Genomic DNA, 14230 nt, shown 5'->3' on the forward strand with positions numbered 1-14230 from the left:
TGGACCCAATTCAAACTGGACCAGATTTTATGGTGGGAATGATTAAATGGGTTGGTTCTAGGGATCCCTTGGGCTACCCCAGACCCTTTTTGCACCCTACCTGTTGGTGATCATTTCCCCTTCTGCTCTCCATCAATTGCTGCATGTCTACTTGCTCAACATAACGGGGATGATCAGGTGAAAAATATATTAATAAACCCGTGAATTTTATAGGCATCCAATCAGATCTCATTGGAAATGGATAGTGGACCCAACTTGATCTAACCACATCTTAAAATGCCAAAGCTGTTTGTACCCCACTATTCATCACCATCCAACTGGAAAAGCTTGTTACTAAGAGGTCTCTATCCACATGTTGCATGTTACAAAGAGCCCTGGTTGGGCCAGTGACCAGCCTACCAAGAGCCACATTTCCTAACGAGTGTGCAAAATCACCGCAGCAGGTCCACAGTGCATGTACCTTGGTCAAAATAAAAAGAATGATCTGCCCATCAAGTAAGCAACAAAAGAACGAAAGAAATGGACCCATCGAGTGAGCAGATTGGCATAATTTTCAGGCGAAGACACATACACAGGTGGGGACGCCTGATGATCGCCAACAAATCTCACCCACATTTCTCAAGAACAAAAATAAAGGACCTCACACAAGGTTGGAGACGGGTCATGCCTTGTGTGGGTCCCAGCCAGCCAATAACAGTAGAGGGCAACCCACCCAAAAAAGAAAAGAAGAATTTTTTCAGAAAAAAACAGAGACAGATTTGGACTTATCAACATAACCAACCAATCATACAAAATGAGAAGGATCCAATGAAGAAAATCTCAGTGCCTTCAGCCTCTCCTTCTATTAGTTCTTGTGGCCCGTTTACTGCTGTTTCTTGAAGAAGAAGACTCTACTGGTATTGGCAAGATCGTACCTTCCTTAATCTCATCCGAGTTAGGCAGCTGCTCCAATGTCTTCTGCCCTTCTATGTACACCATTAGATCTCTAAGCTGCCACAAAATTCAAGCAAGAGCGAGTTAAGCTGCAACCACCATACATGAGGGATAGAAATTGTTGAGTTTTAATGAGTGAGGTTGATGGTTCATTGATGGGATATCCAAGGTGATGGTATCCCAAAAATCTCCCCAATGGGATAGTCCTGATCAATGAGTTAAACTCAGGCTGGACCCTAACCTGTTTTTCGTGGGTTCCAACTTATCAGATCCATTCCAACTCAATTTGTCCCAGGAATATAGTCAATTTAAACTTAAAAAAAACAAAAGGAATTAACAAGCTTGTTTTCCAAGCAGAGGTTGCTGGTTCAAACTTTTTGCACTATTGGTTCACTGGTTTTGCCTAGCCCATTTTTGGGGCTAGTTCTGGTCCAAATAGGTCCAACCACCCAGTCCGAGCTTCTTCTTCTTCTTCTTCTTTGTGATGAGAAGATGACTAATATTCTTTAAACCAAAAAGATCTCGAAACATTTCAGGAGGTGACCCTCTTGTCACCATCCTTGGGAAAATAAAAGGCAAAGCACAATAAAAATTAAAGCAGAAAAGGACACAAAATCCCTTAGCTCAGGACACCACCCAGAATCTCCAGAGTCCCAATCCCCCATGAGGTCAGAAAACAAGCAGCCATGATACTGGGACCACACTACGGCCCAACTAATTACCATTGCCGAGATATTCCTTTTCATACTTGCACATGAAGCATAATTATTCTAAAAAATCTTGCGGTTTCTCTCCTTCCAAATTCCTCAAGAATGACAAAGAAAATGAGAATCCACAAGATTCTCTTTTGATTGATGGCCACTCCGATCGGAGTTTTAAACACCAATGCTGGCCCCTTGATTGATGGCCTAGATATAGATCTTTAAATAAAAATGCAGCAATTGTCCATTCCATTCAGAAAAGTGCAAAAATCAGATCAGCTTGCATCTTCAAATTTGGTATATGGGCATAATAAATCCACAGCGGGGTGAAGCTAATCAGATCATTGGACTGGATCACCTGACCACAGGCCCCCACTTGTACAAGCTCTTGACCAGGGAGAACTGTGCAAACCCTTGGATCAATGACCCCATATATATATATATATATATATATATATATATATGGGAAAAGGTTCCATGTGGTCAAGCTCATGGGAACTTCCCATGAGGTCTAGTTGTGTGGGCCCACCGTGATGCATGTCGAACATCTACCCCATCAGTCAGATGCACCATTCCATGGTGGGCCTAGGGCTTAAAAATCAAGTCAATCTGTGACTTGTGTGGGCCACACCACATACAAAAGTTGAGGGGGGTTACCCTCTCCATTAAAACATTCATAATCATTTGTTGGGCCCACCGAGATGGGGTTCACAAATCCAGCCCATCCATTATGTGTGTCCCACTTGGATTAGGGGTCAGACCAAGTTTTAGACGCACACAAATTTCAGGTGGGCCCTACCAAGTGCTTTTATATGTTTTAGGAATGTCTTCAGATGATTTTAGATGGTATGGCCCACCTGAGTTTCGTATACGGCTGATTTTTGGAATATCCCATAATTTAAAGGGGACCCATCAAATGCACGGTGTTGATGTTTGACATACATCATCGTGGGGCCCACACAGCTCGACCTCGTGGGAAGTTCCCATGAGCTCGACCGCATAGAACCTTTTCCTATATATATATATATATATATATATATATATATATATATATATATATATATATATATATATATATATATATAATTCCTAAAACACATCCTTCTAAAGGACAATATGTAAAGAAGAAAATTTAGCACAAGCCTAGTCAATGAGACAGGATACTGACACCTTAACTCTCCATAAAAAGAACTAAATGTACCTGTTCTTCCAAGTCAAGTATCTTTTCATCTCTCAATCTAACAGCCATCCGTTCCCTGCAAACCAATTTAGGCAATTATGTATAAAACAAAAGTATGGTGTTCAAAAGTTGAGGTTGAATCTCCATACTCAACTATAATAGAAAACAGTATTTTACATATGCACAAATGCACCTCTATAAGTGGCCACATGCACCAACATGGCACGTACATGTTGATTACCTGGCTGAAAAACAGGCTGGTCCACTCATGCACGTTCATTGTGGACCATTGGCAATTTCTTTTAAACAGTCCATTACTTCCATACATGTGGCTGCACCTGATGAATGAACAGATCTGGTTTTTGAGCAAGGTCCATGTATGCAGTGTAGCCTGCCTCATGAACAGCTCCAATGCTCTACACAATGATGTGGAATGAGTTATGACCTGGCCACATTTTGCAGAGCAAGATGCTTGTTGCACCTCGCGATATGCAGATGCAGGAAGTACCCTATGTTTCTGTCCTCAAAAAGCGGCTGAGAACAAGTACCCGAGAATAACAGACTCGGCACATTCATACTTAAAAGCAGTGACTCATGGGTCTGTGCACATTCCATAACATCCACCAACTTCCCAAATGTGCCCTTAATCCACACGAAGGAGGGGGAATTGTGGCTCTGGTGTATCAGCAAACTGTAGCATATGGTCTTCTAATGCAGAGCACTGGATACAGGTCCATCGCATGGTTCAGTGATCCAAATTGTCAGTCTTATTTGGTCTCACAGTGGATTGGGTGATGCCTGTAGATCTACCAGATTGGAAGATCCCAACCCATGATATTTGGATTATTTTCTGTTGAATGAGGACCAATACGGTACTTTCCCCATAACTCTCTATTTGCAGGCCTCTGATCCACAGGATCTTTGAATCTGGAATGTTTTGGACACATCCCCATCCATGGTGGGACCCACTAGATCAAATGTTTAGTGGTTTGAATATCAGAACTGCGGGTCCCATATGGATGGGATGGTGGATGTTGGAAAACTGCATGTTCGCTGATGCAAAGAACGCTAATTCACCCACTGGGGAATAGGTCCCTGGCAATCAGGCTTGAGGAATCATATACTCATCATCCCAAGGATATGCATAGTATCCCCAGGATATCGTTTGGTACAAGCGGAGCTCATGCTCCGTAATCCAGGGCATTCATATGGTGAAACCCAGCGTTAATGTTATATGACAAAGTTTCCTTCAACTGACAATCATAACCCCTTCAATGGAATAGGTCAAATTAAAAGCACTGCAGATGTTGAAAGAATAAACACTAACTTGTGATAAGAATTTGAGGAGCTAAAAAGAACTAATAGACATGAACATGTAACTAGAATATGATGACACTGAAACTTTTAAAAAAAATCATGGTGGACTAAAAAAGCAGATGAAATCATGCCAAACTAAGAGTGGAGAATGAGTTTTGAGGTTAGTGGCAATCTGGGAAGCTGAAAAATATGTAGACGCCCAAGCCATAAATTTTGCATTGTGCAGTTTATACATAAAACATAAGGAAAGTTTTATATAGATGAGCTAGGTGATATGTTGAGGGCCAGTAATAAGTCATCATTAGACCAGTATTGATTTCCTCTGCAAGCAAAATGCGATATATATTGACGTGCCTACCCACAGGTCGCTGTCTCAGAAATTCAATTTAAGACTTTAGGTTATGAAATTATGCAAGCTCTTGATCACCATCATCATGAGTGACCAAAGCACTTGTAGTATGCTCAAATGCCAGTGAAGCATTCCATCAAGGCAATCTTACAGTAACCACCAATGCCACCATAGATGAATCTGATAAACTGATCATGTCCCCTTTCAGGAAACATGTTTCCGCTGCCAAAATTCCATAGGTCCTAAAAACCCAAGAGACAGATCCCATAATAAAGAAACTACATCTGGAGGTAGGTGATGTAGTTACCAGCTTGAACCCACAAGATAAGGAACAGGAAATTGAGTGCTTGAGGAGTTTCAGTGAGTAGGCAATCAATTGATCAGGCTAAACTGGCTCCCAAAATAACACACCATACACCTGCTTATCTCAAAATTTCAAGCCTGAAGCAGAAGTTATACACTTTTCAACAACACACTCAACATAGATCCAGTGATAGAGGCAACAGCAATTTGAAGTGTTAGCTATTTAGTTTCCTTTCCTATGAAAAGGAATTGATGGTACTGTTTAAAGACACCTTTGTAGTTGTCATTGTAGATAAGATGGGTACCTCATAGTGTTTATACGATCTCTCAAATACAAAGTGGTGAATTGCAGTCCACCCTAGCACCTCATCAATTCACCTCAAAACATGGGAACAGCGGAATAGAGACATTCCACTGTGAATAAAGTCTATGGAATGTACAATGAACTTAAAAAGTTTACATGATTTTCCAGCCCTTTCTTTATATATCATCCCTCAACTTCAAAGCGATCCCTTGATTTCCAGCGTCTGCACTTTAGTAATGACTTAACCGTCTCAAGGTTTTTCCATTCAAATCTTTCTGTTTGACCAATAAAAAACATCTGCTTGATGCCATTTTCTTCTAACCATGAGACTAGCCTGACTTCCAAATTAGCAGACACGTTATCATATTCTTGACATCTTGGAGCAGGTGCATACCATTATGCAGCACATTGTAGCTTGCAGCTGATGTTGGAAAATTATGGGGGATCTTTCATATTTGACTTTGGGGGTTGATGTGACATCTGGGGTTGGAAGGGTTGCATTCTACTTTGACAAACTATTTTCTTGATTTAATGCTACTCCTTACATTGATGAGAAACGAAGAAAGATTCCCCATTGCATAAAGTACGTAGCAAAGGGTTCCCGAGGATGCTTCTTTACGAGGTTTTGCAGTCCTGAATGATAATATACATGTATCATAAAGGCTACTCTCATCTGGAATGGGTGGCATCTCTTTAAGGATTTTACTAATGTTGTGGTGTTTGGATACATGGAATCCAAGGGAAAAGAAAGGAAAAACAATAACTATCCAATTATGATGTCCATGAGAACTATTAAAACATGGATTCCAATTTCGAGTTTTTGTTTGCATTGCAAGTAAAAATCTCATATTCCTCTCACAATACTAACCTACTTTCTTGTGGCAAGAATCCAATTTATGGAAAAGTGTAATGATTGCTGGGTGGAATCCACCCTTTTCTTTGCTATCCAAAGAACACAAACTGTCACATCAACAGAAAACCCTTTTGCTTGTTTATTGTTTGCCACAGAATCCATGGTTTCCAGACATGGCCTAAGTGGAAATTGACCATCCACATCAATAACCGATGCACGAACCTTCTAACAAGGTGCAGATTCTGCTTCGGATTGCACTTCAGATTTGCACCCCCATTCCCCATTCCTAGCTGTTTAGACCTGTGAATATTTTAATCTGACACTAATCTAGCACCTGAAATTGTTACTACTTTGCTTCATGATTTGTGCAACTATATGATAGCCATCCAATGAAGAGAAATTTTCAACAACATACACATGAATCCATTGGGAAATATGGCTGTAACCAGTGTTTTAAATATCAACGACATCAGCCGATATATCTCACGATATATCTTGTATCCCACCTGTGCAATTCGAAATACATTGGTAGTGCTAATACATCCCACCTATTTGATCCAGTGAGCATTTTTTATTTTCGATCCATGTTTTTGGTGTAAATCACGTTGAACCAGTGTCAAATGGTTACAAATCTATGATTCTTCATGTTTTCCTTAAAAAATCACGGATTTGGAACTTCGATTTCAAGATTTGGGGGAGATGGGTCAAGTTGCGGAAAATTAAGAAAAATCAAAATTTCTCAATTTCTCGAAAATCAGTTGCAATCTTTGTATCCAAACACAAAATTAAACATGTATGTAACCTGATCTAATGATTCTTCTTTTGCTTTCGAATGCATTGCTAGTGTTTCCATACATGTCTTCTTACGTTTATAAATTAATGAATAGACTTTGAATATACTTGAATCAGTTCAGTTGGAAAGCGCACAAATTAGGACCCCATACAAAGGAAACCCCTATTATGTGCACTTTTTTTTTTGTAATGTTTTGATTTCTAAGTGTATTGATGTCTTTTTCAACAATCCATGAAGTTTCTTTGAAAAATTCGACCAATTTCCCAATGTTCCCATGTTTCCCAACAACATCGATACATTATGCGATACAGCCGATATATCCCATGCAATAACTGATATGTATCCATATCCCAAGGGTGCGATACATTACATGATAACGATATTTAAAATATTGGCCGTAACCCAACGAAAGGTGAAAACAAGATCCAACAATGATGTCCTTGATGACTTCCTTCCACAACCACATTTACTCAAAACTGTCATGGTTCATCAGTTCAGTCTTCTATAAGATTGAAAATGTAGTGGTGACATGTGAAGACATCAACACTTCATCTTTCAAGATTAGTTGGATACCTGACAGCCGTATCCTTTTCCTGCTACCAAGCATCTTGTGAAACTTATCAACTAAAAGCCGTTTGCGGCAATTGCAATAGAAATTCCAGTGATCCAACTTGTATGGCCATTTTGTATGGTCAATGACACAATTATGGCAGTTCAATGAAGTCTTTGATGAGTTTCCTAGTTAACAGGGCATCCAAAATCATAGCATCTCAGTCATGTCTATAACAGCATGAAGTAAACTCAATCCCCTTTCCATCAGCACATGTGACCAATATTGAAGTTAGGTCTCCTTATGCCAATATCACTTTGTTTCGTTGCTAAAAAATGAGGATTTATGAGGGGATGGCGGACACACCTTTCTTCAATTTCCAGAATCTTTGCTCTCCATATCTCCTGGTTTTTCATAAGATTCTCATTGATCTACAAGCAGGAGCAAGACCATGTTATGTAGTATGTACTAATTAAAATGATCAAAGAACTAGAAATAAACTAATAATGTATACGCACATACCCTATCAGATTATTCAAGTTACAAAAACTGCAAAACCAAATTCTCAACATACTCTGCGAGATAAGAAGAGGAAGGTACTAACCTCATCGAGAAATTTCTTCTCCTCAGCACATTTGTCAAGCTTGCATTGTATCTTCAGAAGTTTAGAACCTACAGCCTTCTCAACAGCTTCAGAGATTTCTGTGTCTGTTTCCTCCTTGACCTCTAGCAATAGCGACTCATAATACTGCCATGTAAAGAGATGTAACGATAAATACAACAGAGCACCCAGAAACATATTCAACTTTTGGTTGTGGTGCACAGTATTCTGAACTCAAACCCTTCTCAGGGATGAATAATGATTATAAAATTTTATAATGTCCACATGCATATTCACTCAAATTTTCCAGTTGGCATGGACTTGGGACATCGAAGGTCTGCATCAGGTAGGCCCCAGGATTGCGACGACCTGACTCGGAAAAAGGTCAGTGCGCTCATCAGATGGATCACGTGTGTACGTTCAATGTAGACAGCCGGTAACTTTTTCAAACCATCCATTGCTCTCATACATGTGTCCAACCTGATGAATTGAATAGTTGATTTTTGGACCATGTCATCTACATGGCAGGGCCCATCTGAATGGCAGTTTAATGTCCCACTCATGTACCGAATTTGTCACCAATGACCAAATGTGAAGGTGTATGTCATGGGTGCTTGTGGGCTTAGAAAAGCATTTATAACTACAGAAAGTTTTTAGTATCATGTTTTGTGAGACTAAGTAAAACATCAAACTGAAACATTTGATAGCTAGTAAGAAAACATGTCTTCAAAATCTATCATTCACATAAAGATGGTCAATATACATACTTTTCTTTGGTTTTCAAGCTGGGACGTAAGGAGGTCATTGTACTCGTCAACAATCTGCCAAAATAATTTATGAGATTGAATGGAACATTAAACCCAAAAAAAAGGGGGTAAGAAAAAAACATTAGAAGGAATTTTAAAAATTTCTGATTGTTATGGAATTCACATTCCGGAGCCTTTTGTTAAAATGTTTTCATTTTAACTACCTCATTAAGTTTCATGCTAATGGTAGTCGGATTAAGTGAGATATTTTTCTTAAATGACAAAACTGGCCTTTCCTCTCAGAAAAAGAAAACTATTAATAAAAGAAACCTTTTCGTAAGGGACTGCACTAACCTGACTATGCATGATCACGTGAAGGGTGGGCCTACAACTAACTGAGCAACACAGGGGTAGAATGTGCATCAGATCCAGCCCATCCATCAGGTGTGCTGCCACATGTTCACCCTGGATCCAAAAAATAAATCTAACCCAAGACTTCGGTGGGCCACACCATAGGGAACCATTTACAACAATGGCTAAAAACTCTAAATTCATGTGGTGTGTCCCACACAAGGCTTTGAATGTCCACATATTTGGGAATCTGATCATCCTGGTATGGCATGTCGGATGAGTAGATTGGATAGCATACACACCACAGTGGACCCCACACACAATTTGGATGGTTTTAATGGTGGGACTGCCCATCTCAACTGCCCTGCATTGTGTAGCCCACCTGAGCTTTGTTGACCTAAGTTTTGGGCCCCCGTCCAAACATAGGGTGGTGCACCTGATAGATAGGAAGGATCTTATCTACATGAAGTCATCCATCCACATCAGCAAATTGTCACACCCCCACATGGCCACGCATAGTCACACAAGCAGCGTAACTCTTGTAGGTACATGCGGCATGCTGGGCACATATTACTATAATCCCAGAAGCTCTATGGGGCCCACTGTTATATCCATGTGGCATCCACTCCAATCTGTTTTGCCAACTCATTTTAGGATGTAAGCCAAAAAACGAGGCAGATTCAAAACACAAGTGGGCCATTTCACTGGAAATAGTGAGGATTGGCCACCCACCATTGAAACCTTTGTGGGGGCTACAGTGATGTTTATATGCCATCTAAACCGTTCATTAGATTATTACCACTAGAAGGAATGGAAAACACAAATGTCACCCTGATGCAAAACTTCACTAGCTCCCAAGAAGGTTCCAGTGATAGGCGTTCAATCCCCACTGTTTTTCGTGGCATGGCCCACAAGTTTTGAATGTGTCATTTTTTGGATCATGTAATAACATGTGCTTGAAAAACTGATGGTCAGAGTGGACGACACACCTGTAGGCAAGGTTACAGGAAAATCGCATCCAAGCATGGTTCTGTAGTTTTTTGCAGCATCTATTACAGGGAGTTGTTGCATAGATCTATGGGGACCACTGAGATGTTGATGCGGACATTAGTGGTGCACCCTTTAGAGTGTACCAGAGGAGGAAGCGTCACCGACAGATTACCGGAGCAGAGGAGTCGATGTGGATGGACGTTGGGTCCATCGGACCCATTTTCTAACGTGTTACAAGTGCATGAGCGGTATGACCATACCCTGACCATAGATCCATAGGTCGGATTTCACACTCTACCACACGGGTGTTTTAGTTTTAGGCGTTTTTGTTCTTTTTCTTGTTTCAGGGCTTTATTACACTTTCTTTATTTTTTCATATTTTTGTTATTTTTCTTGTTTTCAGGGGCTTTAGTGCACTTTTACTTTTTTCATAGCTTATATATACGTTATGAGAAACCATATTTTCATTATTATTGAATGAATATAAATTTGTATCTTTTCTTCCTCTTTATTCAAGAGATTAGAGTTTCAGGATTGACCCTTGGGTGTTGAGGATTCCACCCCCGATTTCAGGTTTCTTTCTTTCTAGATCTTCGAGGTACAGGAAAATGTAAGAATCATCCTCCTCCTTTTCTATTGACGACAAAAGGACGTGTACTTTCTTCATCTCGAACCCTTCATTCTTCACCCCTTTCGTTCCTCTCTAGAAATCTCCTTTCTAGTTTGAATGGAAAAGATGGATGGTTAGTCAGTAGAATCAGATCCAAACTTGATTGTGGATTGACTTATGCTAGATCTAAGATATCCTCATATCCCTAGGTCCTCTCTTTTTACCGTTAACACGATTTTATGCTAAGGGGCATGATCCTGATGGAATAACTTCATCTTTGTGTTGAAATTTACCTAATCTCTTTGATTGGAAACGGTTAGTTGATTCGTGTATTTATTTGAACGCTCTTTAACCTGATTATACATGCATATAGGATTAGGTCATCATATGTCCCTGCATCAGATGTCCATGTAAAACCTGATCTTTCCCTAACTTTCAGTAGATCATGTTAAGATGAGATCCCAAAAATTAGGCCAACCCAAGACCCAAGTGGCCCACACCACATCATTGAAATCTTCCTTGGGCTAACCATGATATTTATATGCCATCCATCCCGTTCATAAGGTGATTCCTACTAGGATGAAGGGAAAACACAAATATCAGACAAGTCGAAAACTTCTACGGGTCCCAATAAGTTTTCAATGGTGGGTGTTCCATTCACACTATTTCTTGTGGTGTGGCCCACTTTCATGAGTTCCACCCCATCCATTGGTAACCTAGCCCATGGTTCACTATGACTGCAACACTCGGGCAGATTTAACACTCAGGTGGGCCACCCCATAGGGAATGGTGTAAAATTATAAATAAAACCACTAAATTCACATGGTATGGCCCACTTGAATTTTGAAATAGGGTATTATTTTGGAGAATTCTTTCATCCTAATGAGAAAGGTCAGATGAATCGATTACGTGGCAAACATCACAGCGAGCCATACACAAAACTAATGGTGAACTTGCAAATTCCAATTGTTTCTCACGGTTTGGCCCACCGGAGTCTTGAATCATCATTGTATTTGGGTTCTACGGTAAACTCGAGGCAACTTATTGATGGATGGAGTGGATTTCATGAAAGGTCCATCCACTTCGTGCAGTTGGCGGGTAGGCACACCACCTATACCTCACTAGATGCTTGAAGAGATGTATGGAGCATCAACAACTCCAAATAGAGCGTGAGGTGTAGCCGTGTAGGAGAGAAGGGCGGTTTTTTTGTTATCACTTATTAGATACTTTGTTAGAGTATGACGGTTGGTACACAAGCGCAATCATAATTTATACATGTGGCACACTCAAACCAAAACCGACTAAATTGTGGAGATCATTTTACTTGAGCCAAAATTCCAAAATTAAAATCAATTGAATAGTACTAATCTTTATTTATTTTTGCTGGTTTATTGAAAGGACATTTTCGTAAAAAATTATCCACTTAAGCAACCATCGTTAGCAAAAACTAATGGAAGGTAGCTTAATGAAACTTAGTTTACTTGATGACGTAGTTAATGAAAACATGTAAGACAAGCTACCGGAATGTAAATTCTATAACAACTAGGGAGTATTTTATAAAATTCCCAAAAAAATAATACTCACAGCTTCAACTTTACTGTTGAAGAGTGCCTCACTGATTCCAGAATCTGCACTACATTCACAACTTCCACATCCATCATTCGCATGAATACAGTGGAAATTTAGCTCAACCAACTTCCCATCAGTTTTAGACTGAATTAGCCGGTGAACATAATTATCTCCAACATAATCCCAGACCCGCTGAGTTTCCAGTTCAAGAGAATAGCAGTGCTGTGTTTCTTTCCAATGTCTGATAGCATGACCTTCCTTATACCTGTTAACCAACTATTTTTAAAATACTTGATAATGTGCAATATATACAAGATCTCCACAAATAATCCATTGATAAAAAAAAATAAAATTATGCTTCAAATATTATAGCTTCTATCATAGTTTGCCAACCTTCTGGGTTAACCCGTGACTTGGATGAGTCAACTTGCTCCAGTCGCCAACTGGGTGACTGGGTGAAGTTGTACCCAGATCCATTTGACTAGGGGCTGACTTGCCTGGTCACGAATGAGTCCTAGACCCACTGGTAGGGCTGTCGATGGGCCAGCCTTGGGCCAGGCAAAATCAAAATTTTGAATAGGCCTGGCCCAAACAGTTCAAAATCCGGGCCGAAGCTGACCCCAGGCCTGGCCTGTCGACATCCCTACCCACTGGGGTAGGAAGGACTCACACAAGTCAAAATTCAAAAGAAAAGGGAAAAAAAAATTGGAAGCTGGAAAGTTGAATGGCTACTAGAAATCGATATTAAAGGAGCACTTGATATGCAGGCACACAGACATACCACACATGCATACACTAACTCAAAGTGACCGACTAAACTTTGGAAGTCGCCGTCGTTAAGTTAGTCCCATGATATAATTGGTTGGACAGTTCTAACTGCCGATTCTTGGACACTTGTTTGTTGAAATAGGACCATTGGATAAGTTTCATTTTTAACCTTTAATAAGTGTCCACCTATTTGATGGCCACATAGTCTAATTATTGTAATTTATTATCCACGATATACGTAAGCCTGGAACAATAATTTGAACAGTTTAATGAATTTATGTTATGTATGCATTTTCTATGTAATTTTGAAGAGTGCCTACATATCATCCACCACACTCTACCACAGTATCAAAGTTTTTCTCAATTGGAAAACATGAAAGTGGGAAAAGAGATTTCCTAGTTCCACGCGCATGTAGATCATACAGATCCACATGCGGGCATCAGTGCAAAGAACTTTCATAAGGTTGGAAATTATGCTTAAAATCTTCTTCCCAGAAAATCATGCAGTTTCACTTTTCAAGAGGGCCACAACGTAAGAGCAATTTTGATGGTTGATTTGTTTTTTCTTCTTTGTAGCCATTTATTTGTTTTGACATTGTGTGGCCACCTGACCATGCCGGGCGATCTAGACAGTGTAGCTCACTCGATGGAAAAGCTCCGATCTCACACATGTACCACATTATGACAAATGCACCTGCATGTAGATGTGTAAGGCTCCCACATGTGTATGGAACTAGCAAACCTCAATGAAAGTAAGCCCAAATGAGTTTGGACCATTGACGCAAGTTTCTCAGGAAAACTTTGATACACTAGCAGCATGAGCTGGATAAAGGCAAGCACTTAGAAATTACTTAGAAATTGCATGTGTATCATTTAAGTAATTTTCGTTTTATGAAAGTTTACGAGTCTTATTGAGAAACTCCCCAAGTAAAAGCGAGGCGGGAAAGAATACTACCATAAAAACTAAAGACAAAACAAGGATAAAAAATAGACACCTTTCGTCACCTCTACATTGGAAGTCCATCCCAACAAATCGAATTTGACCTTCTTGATAACCATTGTTTTGAATATCCCTAATATTATCGATAAAATCATTGATATTATTTAATATCTCTAGCTCAGCGATACTAATAACATTGGTAGGATTAGAAATTCTAGGTATTAGCGATATATTGGTATCGTCGATGTATCAATATCACCAATGTATTGCCAATATTTTCAACTGCATGAATTCCAAGTGTCGCTTGTATCGCCAATGTGTTGGCAATATTTCGATAGTAACATAAATGTAGCGATATCGCCAAAACTCTAT

General features: G+C 39.7%; 1 protein-coding gene across 4 annotated transcripts in view; it reads right to left on the bottom strand.

Moving 5' to 3' along the window:
* Positions 1-512: 512 nt before the first annotated feature.
* The window catches only part of LOC131254707 (BRAP2 RING ZnF UBP domain-containing protein 2), a 45356-nt gene continuing 31638 nt past the window's right edge, over positions 513-14230 (bottom strand). The window contains exons 7-13 of one of the 4 annotated variants that reach the window (XR_009175808.1): positions 12166-12415; positions 8652-8705; positions 7888-8031; positions 7650-7714; positions 7307-7471; positions 2836-2890; positions 924-990 (exon numbers count right to left, since the gene is read on the bottom strand). Coding sequence is in view for 3 of the 4 variants with exons in the window: in XM_058255404.1 (XP_058111387.1) it covers positions 829-990; positions 2836-2890; positions 7650-7714; positions 7888-8031; positions 8652-8705; positions 12166-12415 (730 nt within the window). In the remaining variant the exon portion in view is untranslated. Of the gene's footprint in view, positions 991-2835; positions 2891-7306; positions 7472-7649; positions 7715-7887; positions 8032-8651; positions 8706-12165; positions 12416-14230 lie in introns of all 4 variants that reach the window. The other 3 variants (XM_058255406.1, XM_058255404.1, XM_058255405.1) reach the window with 3 other exon arrangements.

Source organism: Magnolia sinica, chromosome 9 (assembly GCF_029962835.1).
Source record: "Magnolia sinica isolate HGM2019 chromosome 9, MsV1, whole genome shotgun sequence".
Taxonomy (NCBI): domain Eukaryota; kingdom Viridiplantae; phylum Streptophyta; class Magnoliopsida; order Magnoliales; family Magnoliaceae; genus Magnolia; species Magnolia sinica.